The following is a 21,420-nucleotide window of genomic DNA, read 5'->3' as shown; positions in this document are numbered from 1 at the left end:
GACTCAGGTCAATAATTTCTGACATTGCCAGTTAAACAGAAGACCCAATGCTATTATGGGCTACTGGACTCTTTTAGAATATTTTGCTGAGTTTACACACGTATAATATTCAAATAACAGAACTTAACAAAAAAAGGGTACACAGATGAATGTCCATTTTGTATCTGTGTATTCAAAGTGGATAGGACAGATATATAGTTACATTCTCTTAATGAATAGAGGGATTTGTTCTAATGGTGTTTGTAAATAGGATCTCAAGTCTGCATCTTATACAGCAATTAACCACTAAGAAGAATATATGCAGTGTGTTATTTGTTGAATCCGTACTTCCGATTTGATTTGAAACTGTCTCATTGCTATCTGTTTATCAATAAAATTTTGAAAAAATAAATAAATAAGAAATACAAAAAAAAAGAAAAAAGAAAACGAATAATAAAGGAACTTTAAATTGTGTATTCCTGATTGTATTTACTCTTTTAACAAGGACTAGTTTCTTAAGAGTTGAATTATGTTAACTATTATAATTAGCAAAATAATTCAACAAAGACATAAATCAAGAAATTTTCAAATAAAGGAAAAGAAAGTCACGTAAAGTCTATGATGAGGCATACATTTTATTCTGAGAATAAAAACAATATCCAGACATTCTCAAGAATGCCTATGATGATGTCACACCTTGGGATAATATCAGAAAGACATTTATAACTAGTCACGCTCTAGTTGAGCATATTTCCTCAATTCAACATTTAAAAGTGGAGGTTACAGTATGAGAATCTTGACATAGTGAAATATTGATTCCTTCCAGTAAAAATTATGAAAACAAAGCCCAGACACACAACATACTGTTATTAAGATAGGAAATGTTACTGTATTTCTAAACAAACCATATAGACATTTTAACTAAAGAAGTGCAAACATGTTGAATCCTTTAAAGGACTGAGAAAATGTTATTTCCAAGAGTCAATTCCATTAGTTGGATGCAATGCTTACACTTCAAAGGATGCATTTTACATGTGCATAATAAGACGGGTGGGATTGAGATCAAATTTCTTATTTTGCATATAACTGCAGAAGTTGTTCAGCCCTGAAATAAGAGTATCAGATGTAATTTTTAAACTTCAATTTCACTCATAAGGCAAAGTAGAAACAGCAGAATGATCAAGTTCACTGAAATGTTAATATGTTCATCTGAATGTTAAAATGCAATCTTTAATATTTTTGTTTGTTTGTTTGTTTTTGCAGAACCGGGGATTGAACTCAGGCCCTTATGCTTGCCAGGGAAGCGCTTATTCCATTGAACCATCTCCCCAGCCCAATATTTGTGTTTTAAACATAATCTATGAACTCAAAAAATATTCAACCTCAAAGATGACAGGTGAGACTTTTACACTAATAGTTACGTCATAGTTACAGGAAACAGAAAGATACAACTTAATTTTTTTTTGGTACTGCGGATTGAACTCAGGGCCAGTGCTACTGAGCTATCTCCCTGGCCCTAAGATACAACTTAATTATCTGAAGCAAAAAGATGCTTATCTCTATGTGCATGAAATAAACATAGTAAGTTTTTAAAACTGAACATTTTAAGAGTTAATCACATCAAATGTTAACCTTTTTTGCCACTGTATGAAAATTAATCACAGTTAAAAAAATCTGAGTGACACAGACATCTCATGTAAAATAAATCATGATATGCTAAAAGTAATTACTAGCTTAAAGAATCTCTTATGTTACTCTCCAATAACTTATGGTCAGTGTTAAAAAATAAAGCGTCAAGTAAAGAAAAAACAACAAAGTATTTGATAGTACTACATACTAACAGGCAGATTCCTACATAAAATGTATGAACTACTACAAAATTTACAAAATATCATAACAATGAAAATTAATTCCAGGGGCTGAGGAGACAGCTTGGTGGCACAAGCGCCTGCCTGGCAAATGCAAGGACCCAAGTTTGATCCACAGTACTGCATGACATGATGGCCCCAGAACCCCCAGGCATGCTGCACCAGCCAAAACCTGGGGGAGACTGGGGAGGCTGAGATAGAAGGGTCAGTAGGAATCTGAACTGCACAGTGAGACACTGTATCAAAAATAGTAACAATTATGTTTTTGAATGCTTTACTTAACTTAAACAAGTATCAACATGGATATTATGCTAATACCTAGCAGTCTACTCAGCAGATGAGACCTTTGTTCACACTTCTTATATATGTAGCATTAACCGTAACCTCATTTGTTCAAAGTAGAATATCTAATTTGATTTTTATTCTGGCACTCCTAAAACATATTTAATCATTTGTGTTTTTGAAAAAATCCTATCATTTTATTTATTTATGTATTTATTTTGGTAATTTTTTTGAGAAACAAATATCAGTAAGACAGTTTCACAACCGACTACTGGCATATTTTCAGTAATTAATACATAGCATATTGTTGTCTTAGTGGTTATTCACTGTCCAAGATGCAGACATGATATCCTGTCCACAAACACTATTAGAACAAATCTCTCTATTCACTGAATTACAAGACTGGAGCTATATATCTATCCTAACTATTTTGAGTACACAGATACAAAAGGGTTGCTCATTTCTATCCCACTCTTTTATTAGTTTTGTCAGAGAAGGGCATTCCACTGTCATTTAAATATTGTAGGTGCCTGAATTCAGCAGAATCTCCCAATAGAGTCCAGTAGTCCATAATAGTGGTGGGTTTTCCATAAGACTGGCAATGTCCAAAGTTGCTGACTTGAGCTCTTAAAAGCTCAACATATTAATGTGGCTTTACTTTTTATTGTATAACAGACTACTGAAAGAGAAGCAAACACGTACATTAATTAAGTAATGCATAATCTGAGATTGTACATTGTACAAATTACTTCCCAGAAATCTTGCAGTTGTGACTATTTTCTAATCTGTTCCCTTGATTCTTGGGTCTGCTTTTTGCCAGTACCATGCTGATTCTGACATGAATGGACACTTCTCAGATGAAGAAATACAAATGGCAATTAAATATATGACAAAATGTTCAACATCATTGGTCATTTGAGAAATGCAAATTAAAACAACACTGAGATTCCATCTCACCCCAGGAAGAATGGCTATCACCAGTAAGTTAACCAGTAACAAATGCTGGAGAGGTTGTGAGGAAAAAGAAACCCTTCTCCACTGTTACTGTGGGAGTATAGACCGGTACAACCACTATGGAAATAAGTGTGGAGATTCCTCTAAAAGCTAGGATTGAGGGCCGGGGAGATGGCTCAGTGGAATAAGCGCTTCCCTGGCAAGCACAAGGGCCTGAGTTCAATCCCTGGTTCTGCCAAAATAAATAGATAGATAGATAGATAGATAGATAGATAGATAGATAGATAGATAAAAGCTAGGATTAGAGGTCCCAATTCTACCCAGCCGTTCCCTTCCTGGGTATTTTTCTGGAATAACTGAAAACATCACACTGCAGTGATATATATCACCCAGGTATATAGCAGCACAATTTGTCATAGCTAAATCTTGGAAACATTCCAAATGTCCATTAACCAAGGAATGGATAAAAAAGATGTGGTATTTTTATATAATAGAGTATTACTCAGCTATAAAGAAAGGTAAACTCAAGGCTTTTATAGGTAAATGGATACAACTAGAAACCATACTAACATAAGTGAAAGAAGTCAGATCATATGGGCCAGGGAGATAGCTCAGCAGCATACGCACCTGCCTGACAAGCACAGGGTTCCAATTTGATCCCCAGTACCACAAAAAAATAAATAAATAAATAAATAAATAAATAAAAATTCAGACCCACATATGTAAATGTCCTGTCATTTCCCTAGTGTAAGAACCTAAAAGAGTAAATAATCCAAAGAGTACAATAGATAATATGAAAGGGAAAGAAACTATTCAAAGGGAAGTAACAATTGGGATGAGGGAAAGGAGAAAAAGGAAGGGAGGGAGGGAGGGAGGGAGGACGGGCGGGCGGGCGCAGGAGATATATATGCATATAAACAGGATAGTTTTCCACTAGTCTATTGCAAGGGAACAGTTCATGTTTAAAATTCTTTTCTTTTTTCTGTTTATTTTTACTAGTTTTGCATGCTTATATCTGGTAATCTGAACAACTAATTTGAAGACAATAATATGCAATCTAACAACCACTGTTGAAGAGCTATCATTTTGTTTAGTGAAAGTGTGAATCATTTCTAATTTTTTTTGCTATCTCTTATTCTCTTTAAAAATAAAAAAGAAATATAAACATAATAAGTTTATTTTCCACAAAAAAGCTGATTTTAAATTAAAACAAAGTATTCTGAAGACACACACAGACCTTAATTATCAGAAAAAAAGCTTAGAAAAACCTAAATTGTTTATTCACATCAATTAAACACATTTTATCAAGATACTTGTCACATGAAAGGTACAACATGTAAACAGCATATAGCTTATTCTGATTTCAAGGATTTTAAGATGCAGCATTAGTATTTAATAAGGAAATATTAGATAATTTCAGTTATTGAGTATGTTAAGCTGAATGATAGGATCAAAGATAAACCCATGTCCTAATCCATGAAACCTATAAATATCACCTTGGCAAAATGTATTATTAAAAAAAATGTATGTTATAAAAACTACAACATTGCAAAAGATCTTATTAAAGATCTTGAGGAGTTTTTCTGGGTTTGTAGGCAAGTCCTACATGTCCTCATTGTCATGTTTGTATTTTTTTTTTAATTTAATTTTATTTTTTTGCGGAACCAGGAATTGAACTCAGGCCTTTGTGCTTGCCAGGGAAGCGCTTATTCCACTGAGCCATCTCCCCGGCCCCGTCATTTTTGTAAGAGAGAAACAGAAGGACTTTTGAAAGACACATAAACGAAAAATACAGAAAGAGATGTAACTATAAGCCAACAAATGCCAACCATCATGCACAAGTGGAAAAAGCAAGCAAAATTTCTCCCAGAGCCTCTGGAGGGAGCATGTCTACACTTTCATTTTGAACATCTAGCCTCCTGATCTGAGCCACGAGAAAATAATTCACCACTGTTTAAGACACTGAGGTTTTAGCAATTTGGCATAGCAGCCAAGAAAAATTAATATACTGAGAAAAAGATACACTGATTAACTAATCAATTATACTAATTAGTATAATCAATTAGTATAATTAGTATTTAATAATACATTACTAAATAAGAACTCCTTAAATATACTTTGTAATAAAAGATTAATATAAATTACTGTACAAATAAAATATACCAAGACATAAGATACAATGATATGGTACATTTAATTCTTAAAGTTGAAACTCTAAAGTAATTTAAGATTTTACAAACAATACAAATAGATTATCACTGGATGAGTGTATAGGGGAACCTTCACAAACAAAGATTCAATCTAATTTCTAAATATAGAGTTACAATAATAAAGTATGGCAGGCAAAAGATAGGAAAATCACTAAATCAAGTTTAATTTGAACTAGAATGTGAAAAAATAACATAAGTGAAAAACAGCTGCAAACTACTTCTAGGTAGATGTAGCTTCAGAAACTATAGTTTTACTAAGTATAAAGAACCCAACTATATGATCTGCTTAAGTAGGTGGAATCACCACAAAACTGACACAAGACTTGAGTGTGACATGTGAAGAATTATAAATTACATAGACTCTAACATCTGGAAGAGGCCATTTGAAAAAACCATGCACCTTTATACTCTGCAACCACTTAAGTCATTTTGAGACTTATGTAAGAAAACAAAAATAATCAGTTACTACTTCCTCTCTAACCTTCATTATTTCTTCATCTTTAAAACTGCAAAGAACCTACCTGAGTGTCAACAGTGTTCCCTTCATACTGTATGCAAAGATGAAAGGAGATTATACAGAGTGCTGGCCAACAAGTAGGGTCGCAACTTCAATCTATAAACTGGATGACTGAAAGCTAATTATTCTTGTTTTCCAAATTAAAAAATGCAGGAAGTTATTAGATTAAGAAAGAAAGAAAGAAAGAAAGAAAGAAAGAAAGAAAGAAAGAAAGAAAGAAAGAAAAGGCCTGAAATAGCAAAACATTTGAAACAGAATGCTGTTCCCTTCTGTTGAGATAAGGAGTCCCGACACTTACCACGTCACTAGCGCTAGAGAACTCATTATTAACCAGACTTTCAAGAGCCATCCATCGAACTGGCCTGTTTTCGTTGTCACCCAGACAGTGATAGTCCATAGGGAACAAGTCCCTAGAGAGGGCATTGTCTGTGATCTTAACTTGAAGTGTGTCATCAATGCTGAAAAATAAAAAACATGAACATGGAATGCCATCAAGGCATTAAGAAGGATGGATCACCTTTACTATTAAGTACAACACAAGTTCCAGGGTGACTCCTAGAGAGAACCCCAAATCCAAGGAGCACCACCCATCAAGTGACAGTGACGAGCTCATGGCACCTACACACAGTTCCTAGCAGCCAGGTCTTTGTGGATGACTTCCCTTCTTGCCAAGTAGCTCATTCCACAGGCAATCTGAATGGCCATATGTACCAGATCTTGCTGAGAGATGGCCTGTGGTAACAGAAAAATGACAAGGTTCGCAGATAGCACAAAACTTAGGGTGTAGCTGTTTTCTTTAGTTTTGAAAAGCTAACTCTTAACAAAACCTGCGTTCTCACAGTTCCCTATATTGTACTTATGTCAACTACAGTCCTTATTCTGTATAATGGTTTTTTTACTTGACCCTCTCCTCGTATTGGTTAACTATATCTCCCTGACATCAAATATATAAAGAAACTACTCAGTATGTATCCATTAATGCTAAATTCTCAATATAATATTTTGAATTTTTAAGTTGTTCTTGTCTATAAAAACAGTAGTTTTATTAGATTATCCTCTAAATAATCATGTCCAAAGTAGTACTAGCCTACAGCTCTCTCCACTGATACCCTCTTCTGGCTATAGGCCAGTGCTATGGGCTGAGGCATGATGGACCACTGCCTTCATCCACTTGTTGAAACTTTAATCCTGTCAGTTTATCAACATTACATATAATAAGCCACATACTCAATGCAGGCTTTGGATTCATGTTCTCACAGTGAGTATACTATTATAAATCTTAAGACCAAATAAAATGAGGCGCCAAAATTCAGCAGATGACAAAACCTGATAGGCTTTACCACCATTACCATCCTAACATCTTAGGAACCTCAACAGTGCTTCACAGCTAGGTACACAGGCAGTAATACGAAAGAAATGCTTAGATGACTGTCATCTCCCAGCCACACAGATCAGGAATATATCCAATTATGGCTCACAATCCAGAACTCAGTCATCACCTCCATTTGGTACAGGATGGACAAAATCTGTAAAATCTGTTTCCATTCCAAGAAGGAAGACCTAGGATAAGTGCTTTTAAGTTATCAGGAAAATGACTAAGACAGTGGTATGGAAAATGTAAGGTTATTAGAATAAGAACACAATAGAAATATAATGAAAAACTTAAGAATTAGTCAAGTATAAGTCTCAAGAAAGAAATCATTAACCATCTCATTTTTCTCAAAATCAACATGTAAAATTCTTCCAATTCATTCTGATTTTCTTTGTGCAGGTCTTTAAAGTTTATATATAACAAACTATTGCAAATTACTGGTAAGTAATTGGAATGTGAGCAAATTTTTCTCACCTGTGGGTTATTGGCCTCTACTAATTTGCATTGCCGTAAAAACAATTTAAGATTCCCCCAATTCATATAAGGCAGCATCACCATTGGCTTTTCTCCTTCTTCTATATACACATGAGTAATAGGGAGAAGATTTCTATTAAAAACAAAACAAAAAAAAAATTGGAAGACAAATGAAATCTATAATCTTAAAAGTTTACTTTAGATAAAAATAAACTAAAAGTTCAAAATATATTTAGAAACATCATTAAAATTATAAAATTACACTCTGTCCCACATATGGGATTTTCTGAAGATACATTCTACCATACAAAATCTTATCATCATTATTATCTTTAATGTATGTGGTACAGCGTTTTCATTACGCAGCTTGGACACATAGTGATCCTCTTGTTTTCAGCCTCCCCAGTGCTGGTACAACAGGCGTGTGCCACCACACATGGTTCCAGGTCAGCACAGTATGTGGTACTGTGGATCGAATACCATACTAAATCTTTACATCAACATTTAATTAAAGATACACATGCTGTGCCTGGAAACCTGGGCACACCGAGCTGTGTAGCGAGATCCTGTATCAACAACAACAAAAAAAGAAAGGATCTGACCCTATAGGGCTGGGAGATAGCTCAGTGGTCTAAGTGCCTGCCTGGCAAGCACAAAGACCCGAGTTCAATCCCTGGTACAACATGCCATGGTGTGCCTGGAAACCTGGGCACGCTGAGCTGTGAGACCCTGTATTAACAAAAAAAAAGAAAGGATAAAGATATAATGTATTCCATCATACCAACAGCCATGTTTAAAGAAACAAAAACAACAGAATGGGGACAAGAATATGATAGTCAAAAAAGGTCCTCAAGATCCTGAAATTGCCAAAGCACACAGAAATCTTTAGCTGATCAAATAGGAATTACAATCGGATTTCAGACAATTAGACTTATCATTTCCTATCTGGGTGACTATCTCTTGGTCAGTCTTAATTTTTCATGCTTATAAATAACCAGGTGTGGTGGCACACTCCTGTTGTACCAGCACTGGGGAGGCTGAAAACAAGAGGATCACTATGTGTCCAAGCTGTGTAATGAGACCCTGTACCACCAACTATTCAATGTTTTGTGTTCTGTGTCACAGAAAATAATCATTTAATAAATATTTAATAAATACAAAGAGACCAATAATCTTTTCTATCCTGCAGTAAATTCTGCTTCTAAAACTATATGTTTAAAAAGGAGAAACAGTCAAATGTACACCAGTAATCCCAGTTCTCAAGAGGCTGAGGCAGGAGAATTGTCACAAGCTCAAGGCCAGCTTGGGCTACACAGGTAGAACCAACCTGAATTACATGAGACCCTGGAGAGAAAGCAAGAGAAACAGAGGGAGGGAGGGCAGTTGATTGATATGAATGTAGCTTCTACCCTTTAGGCCCTCAAAAGCCAAAATATAAACAAAGTTCAAAAATACTGCTCCATATGTATTCATTTTACTTTTTAGCAGAGCATCAATAATTGCCAAAAGTATAAAGAAATTAAAATATATGGTGCGTTTCTACACATCACGTTGGATTTGTATTTTTGGAAGTCCATGAACATCTTTCTACAAAAACACTATTTTATTTTTTAAACATGCTATAAAATTTTCTATTAGCATAGAAATTAAGATGACTTGGTATCAATACAGTGTGTATTGAAAAAAAATCTTTGGCTTGACATTAATACTACAGCACATTACAATACTATGAGCATCTCTCGGTTCTAAAGGCAGTTTTCTTTAAAGGTTTGTGGTTAAAAGCAAAAGGAAGCTGTTTAAAAAAAGCTGTTCACACACAACTAAAATTACATGTATTTTTAAAATCATCCTTTGATCTAATGCTCATATATAAGGGATTAAATAAAATGTCATAGAGCCATTTAGTGAACTATTATAGCCCCAACCTTTCTTTGGTGGGACTGGAACTATGTAGCCTTCTTAAATTTGACAAAGATTCATAGTTATTGACACGAATTTTTTTTAACGTATGTCTACCACCCATCCTCCTTTTTAAAAAAAGAAGTATGCAGATAAAAGGTACAAATAATTTTGGGAAGCCTTGGTATGATAATCCAGAGCAGACACACAAACTTATTTCTGTATTTTCTTCTTTGTGCTTTGTAAAATGTGTATGAAAAGCACATATTTTATATTCAGCAAAAATTCAGCTAATCTAATTTAAATTCAGAATTTATTACAATGTTCTTCAAATAAAAATGCAGCATAAATGTTTGCAGGTTAACCCTGGAATGCTGGGGTTCTGCTCTTACCTGTGGTGAAGACCTCGCAGCTTACAGCTTTCTGTCAGCATCATGGTCACCTGGATCTCGGAGGCATGATCTGTGCACAGAAAAGAAACATTCAGAAAGGCCATTCCATATACAGACATATAGTTACATATATCATCTTAGCACAGGATTACTATCTTAGATAATAAAGTAAATTCCCATACAAATTATAGGTACATATAAATAGATTTAGCCTAAGTGACTGCAGTAGCAAGAACCACACTTAATAGCTCAACTTGCACAGAAATTTTTACATAAATATTAGAAATTCAACGAAGTAGAAACAATACTGGAAAAATCTACACAACATATGTCATATAAAGGGATAATTGCTTTTTTTCCTATAAAGAGCTGTAACCAGGAGTGATGGGCACAAGCCCATAACCCATCACTTGGGAGGCTAAGGAATGAGAACTGCCATGAGCTTAAGACCATCCTGGTGGTTACATAGCAAGTTCAAGGCCAGCCTGAACTACATAGTGAGACCTTGTCTCAAACAAAGAAAACAAAACAGGTAGAGGACATAAACATTTTGTTGAGAGAAAAAACAAACAAATAAACAAACAAATGACCAACAAAGTTACAGAAATGATTCTCAGCTTTACTCCTAAGTAAATACAAACTGAAGTAGCAGATGTGGAAGAGTACATAGAAAAGGGCTCATCAATAGGGTTTTGGGTAGGTGGGGAAGCAACATGTAACAAATCATTAAAAAGCATATACAATGCACCATCAATCTGATTGGAATACTCAAAACAATCAAAGTAACATCAACAGTAACTAATTACATTTGTGCATTGGAATATTCTGTGGTTCCTTTTTAAAAATGAGATAGGGGCTGGGGAGATAGCTCAGTAGAATAAGCACCTGCCTGGCAAGCACAGGGTTCAGAGTTCAATCTGCAGTACCACAATCAATCAATCAATCAATCAATAAATAAGAGATAGATATGGACTGCAATTATAGTTCAGTGGTGGAAATTGGTTAGTGTGGTCAAGGTCCTGAGTTTGATCTTCAAAATCAACAAAAACCAATTTTAAAAGATAGGATCTGTTTAAAAAAAAAAAACTACAAATGAATTTTTTTGGATATAGGGTCTCGCTATGTAGCAGTTCTAGGGCTAGCACAGCATGCAGTACTGGGGATCAAACTTGGGTCCCAGAGCTTGCCAGGCGGGTATTTATACTGCTGAGCTATCCTCCAGTCCCACAAATTAAACTTTAAAATCCAGGGTCAAACATCTATTTATGTGATCCCCTAGGTTTTAAAAACACAATTACTTGAAAAAATATGTATTTGGGAACATTTTTTTCCTTTGCCTGTGAAGAAAATTGTAAGACACTGTTTATGGTGGTTACTTTTATTGATAGAAGAATTTACACATTGTACCCTTCTTACATTTTCTAACCTACAAACATGCAACTATAAAGAATGACAAGAATTCTGATTGGAGAATGTGGTCCTTTTTACTGTTATCTTCTTGTCTCAGTCACTCTTCTCTTGTTGCTGGCACAAACACCCAACACTCAAAATGAAGGAAGGAAAGGTCGATTTAGCTCACAGTTACTAGAGGTTTCAGGCCACACTCAGCTGGCTCCAAGGCAGACTGGCACATGGCAGAGAGCAACCTTTCATGGCAAGGGCAAAGAGCAGAGAAAAAAAATGGAGGAGTAGCAGCAGCAGTGGCTACCGAGAGCAAGGAGCAAGTCTGTCTCCCTTGTGTTGCATTCAGGCTATCCAGCCCAGGCGGGGTGCAGTTCCCACACCCATAACCCCAGCAGCACATGAGTTAATCACAAACTCCAAGTCCACCCCATGACTGCATGAGGCTCTGAAGGGACAACTAGACACAAATCATAATATCTCTTAACTCTCTATGGTTAAAAAACAAACATGGCTAGTCCCACCCAGTTATGAGTTTAACTTATCCTCAACCACTAAGGAGATCCAAGTACAACAAAAGGTTCATTTCAGGATATGTTATTTTATATATACTTTTTTCAAGTTTAATTTTGATAAGGATGTTTTATTAAGCAAGGCTCAACTGAACTAGATATGTAAGATATTTTAACTATGGGAAAAATAATTATAGCTACTAAGAAAAATGGATTTTCTTGGTTTCTTTCCTAGTCTAGACTCGGTCTTTTAATTTTAAATGGTGAAAGGCCCATCCTCAAAATCCAAAAGGTTAATTTACATTTTAAACCATTACAAATAAGCACAAAACAATAAAGAAAAAGCCTTATTTCTAAAATTGTAAAAATTTACCAACTATTAAAGAAAATAAGAATTTAAAGCCAATAATCCCAAACTGATTCATTTGTTTCATGGAATTCATTTTCATAATACTTATGTAAGATTCAGGTTCCCAATTTTAATATCAGGAAATTCATACTGAAATATCTATTCAGTCTGAACAAAATTTAAAAAATTTTAAAAAGCAAATCTCCAATTTCCTGTTTACGCCTAAAAGGCAAAAATCAAGGCACTTTAAAAGACTATCTTTTGCATTTCACACAGAACTTCTAATTGTGCAAGTGGTAAAGCACAGAGATTTGTGAAGAAACTCAGTCAGCTCTAGTAGCGAAAAATAAAAATAACATTCCAAAAGAACAAATCTCAGCAACAATCCTATGGAGTTATCTCTAACAATTCTGCGCCAGAGCTCTGGGGCACTTCCTCTCCATCCTCATGCAAACAGTGACTATATGCTGGCTAAGGACTTACTGTGCTTTCTCTCATTTCCGTCAGCTCAGAAAGAACATTAGAATTACAACAGCACGGCAGGGAAACAGCCAAGAAACTGTAATCCAAGTACACAAGGAAGGAGAACCCTTATCTTGTGAGAGTTCCAGTATTCACATTGTATTTTCTTATCATTCCTGTTTCCTTTCCTTCCCCTTCCAGTCTCAAATCAGCCCAATTCTGTATGGAAACCTCCTTTTGTTAATTCCAGACTCAAACACAACAAATCAGAAATAGCTTAGTTCAAAGCCATCCATAGAATATTTAATAATCCTAAAAGAAACATAAGAATTAAGGGGAAAGGTTTCCTTTAAAAAAAAAAAAAAGGAAAACAAAAGGCAGTTGTTTATGGTTCAAATTTTACAATTACAAAAGGAAATATGTACGGTATCCTTCAAAATTAATTGAAAAGCTTACTGTTTGGGGGGCAGCCAAGGTGTGGGTGCACCACCGGGCATGGTGGCACAGGCCTGTAATCCCAGCACTGGGGAGGCTGAGACAGGATCACTACGAGTCTGAGCTGTAGTGAGACCCTGAATCGAAAGAATTAAAAAACAAAAAGATATAGGTTGTGTGTGGGGGGTGTAGTATATTTTTATAAAAGCCTTAAAATAAGCAATCTGCTAAATTATGGGCAATTAAATTCTGAAGTTTTAGATTGGTACAACCTGACATTTTAGAAACAATAAACATAAACCCTTCAAACTTTCCAAGTACTCCTTTCTTAAGTAAATTTAGAAACATGGCTTTTTTAATGTTATAAATCTCTTAAAATTGTCACCTCCTACCCATAAAAGTCTGAGTTTTCCCTCAACTTGTCTTTTACATACTAACTTGCTTTTCATAAATTAATACTTTGTTATATCAAACTATATCAGACACTATAAAGCACCCTATAGGACCACACTTTCCTCACTCTCAAAATGAGCAAATAAAAAGAATTAACTAACTGGAGATACAGTGCTAGCATTAATGAAGGCCTGGATTTAATCCCTATAAGTGCAAAAATTAAAAATTAAGAATTATTTAAGCCTTCAAATATCAGTTGCAAATAACTAAAATTCTAAAACATTTTTTAAGAGTCACTTATTTATTGGTAATAGGAGCAAAGCTATATATAAATAATTCCGTAGTATTTTGATAGGGAATCTCTAGTTCAGTAATTTACATAAATCAACAAACCAAAATTTGGTATCACATTCCAAAAAGTAGTGCAAGTTTATGTGAAAGCAGATATTCTCATCATGAAAATACGAACAAGTGCTCTGTAGCAAACAATCAGACAAGTTTTACTAAAATTTAAATGTAGGGCTAGCCAAACAGCTCAAGGGATTAAAGTGCCTGCAAGCAGGAGCAGAGTGCAGTGGTTCAATCCCCAGTCTGCCAAATCAGCAATGCCCCGGGGCGCGCTGAGACAGCAATTGAGACTGGGCATGGTGGTGCACACCTGTAATCCCAGTTCTTGGGAGGCTGTAAACAGGCAGATCACTAGGAGTTCGATCTAGTAGTGAGACCCTGAACACCTGTAGACCCTTCCCTAAAACACAAATAAATAAAATATAAAATAAATTTTAAATGTATATATTATTTGGACTAGCAATTGCAACTTCATTATAGGTACACCTGCAAAAGTATACCAAGAAATATACACATGCGTGTGCATTTTCTGGAACATCATACAATGTCTAAGAGAAAAGAGGGGAGAAGGAAAGAAAGGGAACAGTGCCTATCTACCTAAGGTACTGTGGGTTTGAGGGCCATTTTAATTTCTTCTTTATAGACTGCAATACTGGGAGGGAAAGACAAGAGGCAATGTCTTTGGGGGAGAGATGATACCAAAAGTTTTGGGATTTTTTATTGTTTCCATTATTAACATTATCATTTTGCTTATCTGTTTGTTTTTGATACAGAATTTTGCTATGTAGTTTAGGCTGGCCTCAAATTCATGACAGTCCTCCTGCCCCAGCTGTCCCAGTGCTGGTATTACAGGCATGTGCCACCATGCCTGGGCTGCAAAGAGTTTTAACACAGGATTTCTCCTTTAATTAAAGCAACAATGAAGTTAAGTGGATACAATTTAATTAGAAGTTGAGATAATAACTAGTAACTTTAATACCTTAATTTACAAAGCTTTCTATTTCTATACTTAATGAGGACAACCCAAATTTCTTCAAAAATCAGCCTCATCTAAGCTAAAATATGGACTAATTTATAAGGTCTAGAGAAACTGATATAATTTCATTGATATCAGCCAATAACAGGAAGCATTACAGAAGTAGTATAGTAAAAGAAAAAAAAAAACCCTACCTTTAACCGTTTTTACAAATGTATGCTTTTCTTTATTTGGATCTTTTTCATCCACCAAAATCCCATGGAAAATACGCCCAAAAGTACCTAAAAAGAAAATAACAATTAATGAGATCATACAATAGCTTTGAAAACATTACAATACAAAGCATTCTATCCTGATAAAACTTAAACACAAAAGTATATGTGATTAACAACATCATTCTAGCCCTAGCGCACAATAACACAAAACTGTTAATGTTAAACAAATATTACAAGTCCTCTGTAACTGTGAAATGTTTTAACCTGTTTTGAGAAACATCATATCTAAATCAAACATATGAGAACTTTTTCTCAGCTACCTAAGTAAACCAGTAATAGCCAGAACACTGGAGCTCCACAGCCATTTTAATTGCTAAAATTAGACTCAGCAATGCTGAAGAAAAATAAATCCTCTCTATACTAGTGCAAAACTTTAAAAAGTAACTTGCTGAGAAGCCTCGAGGGCACAAGTCTCAGATGCACACAGCCTGGCTTCCGGTCTTCCTACTGCTCTCTTCTCAGAAGGTCTCACAAGCTGCTTGGCCCCACAAGTTACTGGTGAAATGTGCTCCTAAAGAAGAGAAGCTATGGGGCTGGTGAGATGGCTCAGTGGTCTAAAGCACCTACTTAGAACAAACTAAAAGCACAGGGACCGCGGTTCAATCCCCCAGCACCACATGCCACCCCACCCCGCCCCCTGGTGGGCTGAGCTGGCCACACACACATTAAAAAAAAAAAAAAAAATTAAAAAAAAAAAAAGTGGAGAAGAGAAGCTATGACCATTTTGGCGGCAAAGAAGTGACTGAAAAAATGAACTATATATCACCTAGGCAACTGAATGAGGGTTAGGGATGTAACTCAATAAAAAAGGACTGAGGATGCATCTCAGGGCAAAGGCTAGGAGTTCAATTCCCAGCAACAAAAAATAAAACCTATAAAAATCCACACAGTTTTTAACTGCTTAAAAAAGGCTTTTTAATGAGGCAATCAATGAAAATTAATCTTGTGCTACTACTCTTTCTAACAAGATAATTCTATCCTTCCTTCCTTACACACACACACACACACACACACACACACACACACAGAGCCTGCTACCGTTTTGCTTTGCTGAAGACACCACACACATACAAAAGAGGCTTATTTTAGTGTCTGCCACACTCAATGCTGAAGCTGTGGTGCCCATTTATCAGGTCTCACTGTGGCACACAGAATAAGGTGGGTGCTTGAGAGAAAAGTTTCAGGTAATCTTTCCTTCAGATAATCCACATGGAGCTGAGTAAACACCTTCAAGTATACTAGTCAATCCACTGTCAGAGCTGATACCCTGACCTAGTAGTGTCTTCCTCTTTCAGGTCTTCCCTTCTGTTCCATTCAGTTTCTTCAAACTCTCAAAGCAGCACTGGAAAAGCCCCTATCCTGTCTCCTCTTCCGTGTATCTCAATCCTATTTAAAATACTCCCAAACATGAATTTACATATGCTTAAAAACAACTACTGTGGGGGTGGGAACATATACTGAAGTACCTTCTATACATGTATTACTTTACCATGCCACAGGAATTCATATTCCCACCAGCAATGTTCATAACAGCTTGTTCCGCATAACCCTGTCAGCCTGGAGAGTATCTATCTCTAATTCTTCCCAATCTGACAGAGGAAAAGTGGCATGATACTCCTGTATGATCTGTGCTATCAGATGTCCAGTGAACCTTAACCCTTTTTAAGATGTTAATCAGCCATGTTTTCTTTGCTGAAATAAGCAACAGTTTAAAAGCTGGGCTCAGTGGCACAGCTCTTTCCTGGCAGGTGCGAGGTTGTGAGTTCAATTCCCAATACCAAAAAGGGGGGGGGATCTATTAGAGCCCTGATAACGTCAAGAAAAACTGTGCTTCTGAATTTTCTCTTTTCCTCAAATTACACCATAATAAATTACTTTTACTATCCTATTTAAAGACCAAAAGAAGCTGCAAACATCTTCAACCACTATCTCTCATTTCTTTGACTCTTCAAGAAATGCTATCTGGTTTACTTACTCTCTTTAGACCATAGATAGATTCAAAAATTAGTTATACTTAGAAAACAGAAATGATAGTTATACAGCGAAAACTATGTCAAAAAAAAAAAAAAAACCCTGCTTCCATTAATGATCATGTGTTCCTGGGGAAGGTTTAAGTCCCTTCTTTAGCTATGAGTGGTACGCCTAAGAACCCAAAACATTCTAACCTAAATTATAACAGGGCAAAATAGTGATTCTTTGTTCAATGTGAAGGGCTCAATGCAATATTTCATCATTAATTTCTGTCCCCATCCTTGAGTATCTCCCTAATCAATATCTTAAAACTCAAAAATTAAAGCAAGCACCAGCAAGAGGGGAAGAAAGAGGTACTACCATCTGTCAAATATTATGTGTTTGTTAACTGATGTAATCTACATCATTTCATCTAATCTTTGTAAATAGTCTAAGAATTACAAAGAATATATACCACAATCTATATTTACAGAAGAGGAAACTGAAAATCTAAAGCATCAAATGATTTCTGTAAGGTCACACAAGTAATAAATCCTAGAACTAGAACATGAGTCTAACTCCAAAGCCCCATTTCACCCACTAGAATCCCCATACTATTTATCACAGAAAAAGCTTCAAATATTTCAAAGATCACTTCTATGTAGTGATCATTTTTAATAACAAAATAGACAACTTAATTAAGGTATCAAACACACACATATATATATGCTTTTGTATACCTGAAAATCAAGAAATGCAGCAAAGCTATACATTAAAATCTAAAGAAAGGAAAAATGAAAATCATTCTTTTAAAAAACTGACTTTGAAATAGTAAGTACCTTCTTGGAGAACATCTTTTAGTGTTATCCTCTCTCTGGATATTGCTATATCCTTCACCTTGGCTTTGGCTTCCAAAAGAGTGACACTTCTCAGGTCGTTCTTCTCTATCCGCAAGGTAGGATAACCTGAGGAGCCAACAGAGCCAAACCAAGCAATATAAATACCCTTATTATGGCAGTGTGGTCAATTAGTCCAGCCAGAACTTTAAAACTTGAAAGGAAGCAGGCATATACATGAACCAGAGAGTGACATTTAAAGGACACTAAATCTTAAATGCTTTGTTCTCTACCAAAATACTATCCCCAAATGTTAAAATACACAATTAGAACAATTCTAAAAATAATATCACTACCATTACCTCAAATGCTTCTCAACCAAATGAAACAACCTTTAATTCACAGAATGTAATTTAATCCCCTCAGGATAGTCCTTTCTCTTGAAAGATGTTTTAATATAGTCACATAACAAAAAATTTTTACAAACTGTTACGGTTTTGTGTCTAGGTGTCCCCCACAAGCTTTATGAAGTCACTGGGGTGGCTTCTAGAGTTTGTGATTACTTCATGATCCAAGGCTGGGATTATGGGTGTGAGTGTTTCACCTGCCCTGGGGAGGGAGCCTGAATACAATATAAGGAAGTGAGAGAGGCCTGCTAGCTGCTGAAGCTGCTGCTCCTCCCTTTTTGCCTCTTGCTCTTTGCTGTTGTCTGCTGCTATGAACAACTGCCCGCTGCCATGTGCCATCCTGCCTCAGACCAGCTAAGTACAGACCAAAACCTCCATAGACCGTGAACTAAATAAACTTTTCCTTCCTTAACTCTGGGTGTTGGGTATTTTGTCTCAGTAACAAGAAAAAAAAAAAAAAATTAAAAAAAGCAAGACACAAATGAAATGATTGAAAAAACATCTCTTCTAAACAAACTATCAATATAATTATGCCAGCATTCCCACAGGTTAGTCACACAACTGTAGATTAAAATTTAAACTTCTTTAATTCCTACTTATTAATGACAAGAAAAACGAAAATATACAGCCCCAAATTAAAGTTTTCAATCCAAGAAAACAATGTTAGGATAAAAGGTAGATTCAAGCTACCCAACAGAATTTGGAATGACATCTCTAATGATTAGCTTTGGTAGATTCCAGGAAGAAATGCCTAAAAACCTAGTACACCCAAGCAATGATCTCCACTGGCCGCCAGAGGACTGGAACAAAGGGAAGGCAAGAACACTCCAGGAGATGCACAGCCCAGCCAGGGGTAGAAAGCACCCAGTTGCCCTGCTTTTGGCAATGCTATGTTTTATCAGTGGGTTCAGAGGGTGAGTGGTTCTTCAGTGGTAAAGTTCTCTACATCCCTTTATTCTCAAGGTTTTAATCACTCATGATCTTTCCTGAATTAAATATTTTGTTAGAGGGTGCAAATGTGATTTCCTAATTTTATCATTCTTTCTACATTTAGTAGATGGGAATCTCCCATAAAGAAACATCCCTCTTCCAACAACACTATCTGGCTACCCTGAAATATAGTTAATGTCAACAGTAGTTAGAATGAGGTACTAATAGAGCTTTGGTCATCTCTCATAACTAGCAATTTTTAAAAAGTATTACAAATTTTTATTTACAAAGTACTACACACTGCATGTTTCCATCTATTGTATTTACTATTCTTTCTCTTTGATGGTTCCACCTTTGGCCAATGAGAGCTCTTCAAGTCTTTACTAGCTTGTCCCTGACCTGGAACCAGCCATTTGTCCAGAGAATTCTTGTTGTTTTAAATGGGAAATAGTACTGAGAATTACAATACTATCAGAAGAAGGCAGATATTCCTAGCCATATTTTACTAGGTGTAAATGTCAGTTCAAGTAAGACAGGTAATCCTATAAAATCCTAAATAAGAAACTGTACCACTGAATCAAGCATAACCTCTGGCTTTCTGGCCCACTCTTTATTTGCGGATTATATTGTTTTATACTTTTATGTAACTGATCTCTCATGTAAAGTATACTTTGAGAACTGACTGTTTCATTCTGCAGTGTATACATATATCACTTCACTGTTATGGCTTATCTATAGGTGCCCCCAAAGCCTTATGTGGTCGCAGGTGGGGCTTTTCAGAGGTGGCTGACCTGGTGTCTGTGATGCTGGGATCAGAGGTGTGTGATTACTAAATTAGTCCACTGATTGGTTTGGCATAGTTCTGGGTGTGGACTACGGGAAACCCAACCCTGGCCTGGAGTGACAGGACATAGCTGGGCGTGGTGGTGCACATGTGTAATCCCAGCCTTTGGGAGGCTGAGACAGGAGAACTACTATAAGCCTGAGGCCAGCCTAAGCTATAAAGGGAGTTCAAGGTCAGCCTGAACTTCACAGTAAAACCCTGTCGTCACTTTCTGCTTGCTACTTCACTGCTAGCTGCCTTCTGCCTGCCCTGCTTGCCATGAATTGTTCTTCTGCCATGCCATCCTGCCTTACAGCCAGCCAGCTGACTATGAACTGAAATCTCTATAAAATGTGAGTTAAAATAAACCTTTCCTCCTTTAAGTGTTTAGTATTCTGTCTTAGCAACATGAAAAATAGGACAATCACATAGTATATAATGTGTACAAGGGGCTGGAGAGATGGCTCAGTGGTCTAAAGCACCTACTTGAAACAAGCTTGGCAAAGCACAGGGACCGCGGTTCGATCCCCCAGCACCACATGCCAGCCAGCCCCGCCCCCTGGTGGGCTGAGCTGGCCACACACACACACAATAAATAAGTGTAATAAATAAAAATAAATAAATAATTTAAAAAAAAAATAATGTGTACAAAAACTTGTCAACCACAATTTAAAAAATAAGGGGTTGGGGAGATACCTCAGCAGTCTAAGTGCCTGCCTGGAAAGCACAGGGATCTGGGTTCGATCCTTGGTACCACATGCCGTGCTGGTCCTGCACTGAGCCAGCCACCAAGACCAGGCATGGTGGTACACACCTGTAATCCCAGCACTAGGGAGGCTGAGATAGGAGGATCACTATGTGTCTGAGCTGTACAGCGAGACCCTGTACCAAATAAATAAAACATTTTTTAAAATCTTTAAAAAAATAATTACTATACCTATATACTGAAGTGCATAAAAACTTATCAATAACTTGTTTCATGAAAGGAAATTAGGTCTCATGTTCTCAATTTTCCAATAGTAGCAAGCTTCGTAGTATGATTAGAAATCACTGCCGAGAGGGCCTGCCCCTAGCTCAGTTCTTTAAGTGGCTGCTTCAACAAAGCAGTCAGGCTCAGGTTGCTGTGGTTTGATCCCCACAACTCAAGCCAGCCAAACCTGCCCTGAAGTCATTCGAAGAAAAAAAAAAAAATCACTGCAGAGAGCTGGTGCTATAATTTCATGGTAGAATACATCCATGCATGAAGCCCTTGGTTTAATCCCCAGCACCAAACAAATGAAAACTGTAAAATTTTACATACCCTATCAGACCATCATACAATTTGATAAAACCCAGAGTCTCTGTGTTTATGTAGCTGAATAGCTTATTCTATAGAA

The 21,420-nt window shown here is 36.2% G+C and overlaps 1 protein-coding gene across 2 annotated transcripts in view; it reads right to left on the bottom strand.

Annotated features, from left to right (window-relative positions):
- Ryk (receptor-like tyrosine kinase) overlaps nucleotides 1–21,420 on the bottom strand; it is a 67,936-nt gene that overhangs the window by 9,745 nt on the left and 36,771 nt on the right. Inside the window, exons 8-13 of one of the 2 annotated variants that reach the window (XM_023706531.1) lie at nucleotides 17,888–18,013; nucleotides 15,018–15,104; nucleotides 9,948–10,017; nucleotides 7,657–7,789; nucleotides 6,433–6,542; nucleotides 6,109–6,268 (exon numbers count right to left, since the gene is read on the bottom strand). In XM_023706531.1, the coding sequence (XP_023562299.1) occupies nucleotides 6,109–6,268; nucleotides 6,433–6,542; nucleotides 7,657–7,789; nucleotides 9,948–10,017; nucleotides 15,018–15,104; nucleotides 17,888–18,013 (686 nt within the window). Of the gene's footprint in view, nucleotides 1–6,108; nucleotides 6,269–6,432; nucleotides 6,543–7,656; nucleotides 7,790–9,947; nucleotides 10,018–15,017; nucleotides 15,105–17,887; nucleotides 18,023–21,420 lie in introns of both variants that reach the window. The other variant, XM_023706523.1, reaches the window with a different exon arrangement.

The sequence above is a fragment of the Octodon degus genome, unplaced genomic scaffold, assembly GCF_000260255.1.
Source record: "Octodon degus isolate 3935 unplaced genomic scaffold, OctDeg1.0 scaffold00008, whole genome shotgun sequence".
Classification (NCBI taxonomy): Eukaryota; Metazoa; Chordata; class Mammalia; order Rodentia; family Octodontidae; genus Octodon; species Octodon degus.
The sequence above is the reverse complement of the archived record's forward strand: the minus strand, read 5'-3'. Positions and strand labels throughout refer to the sequence as shown.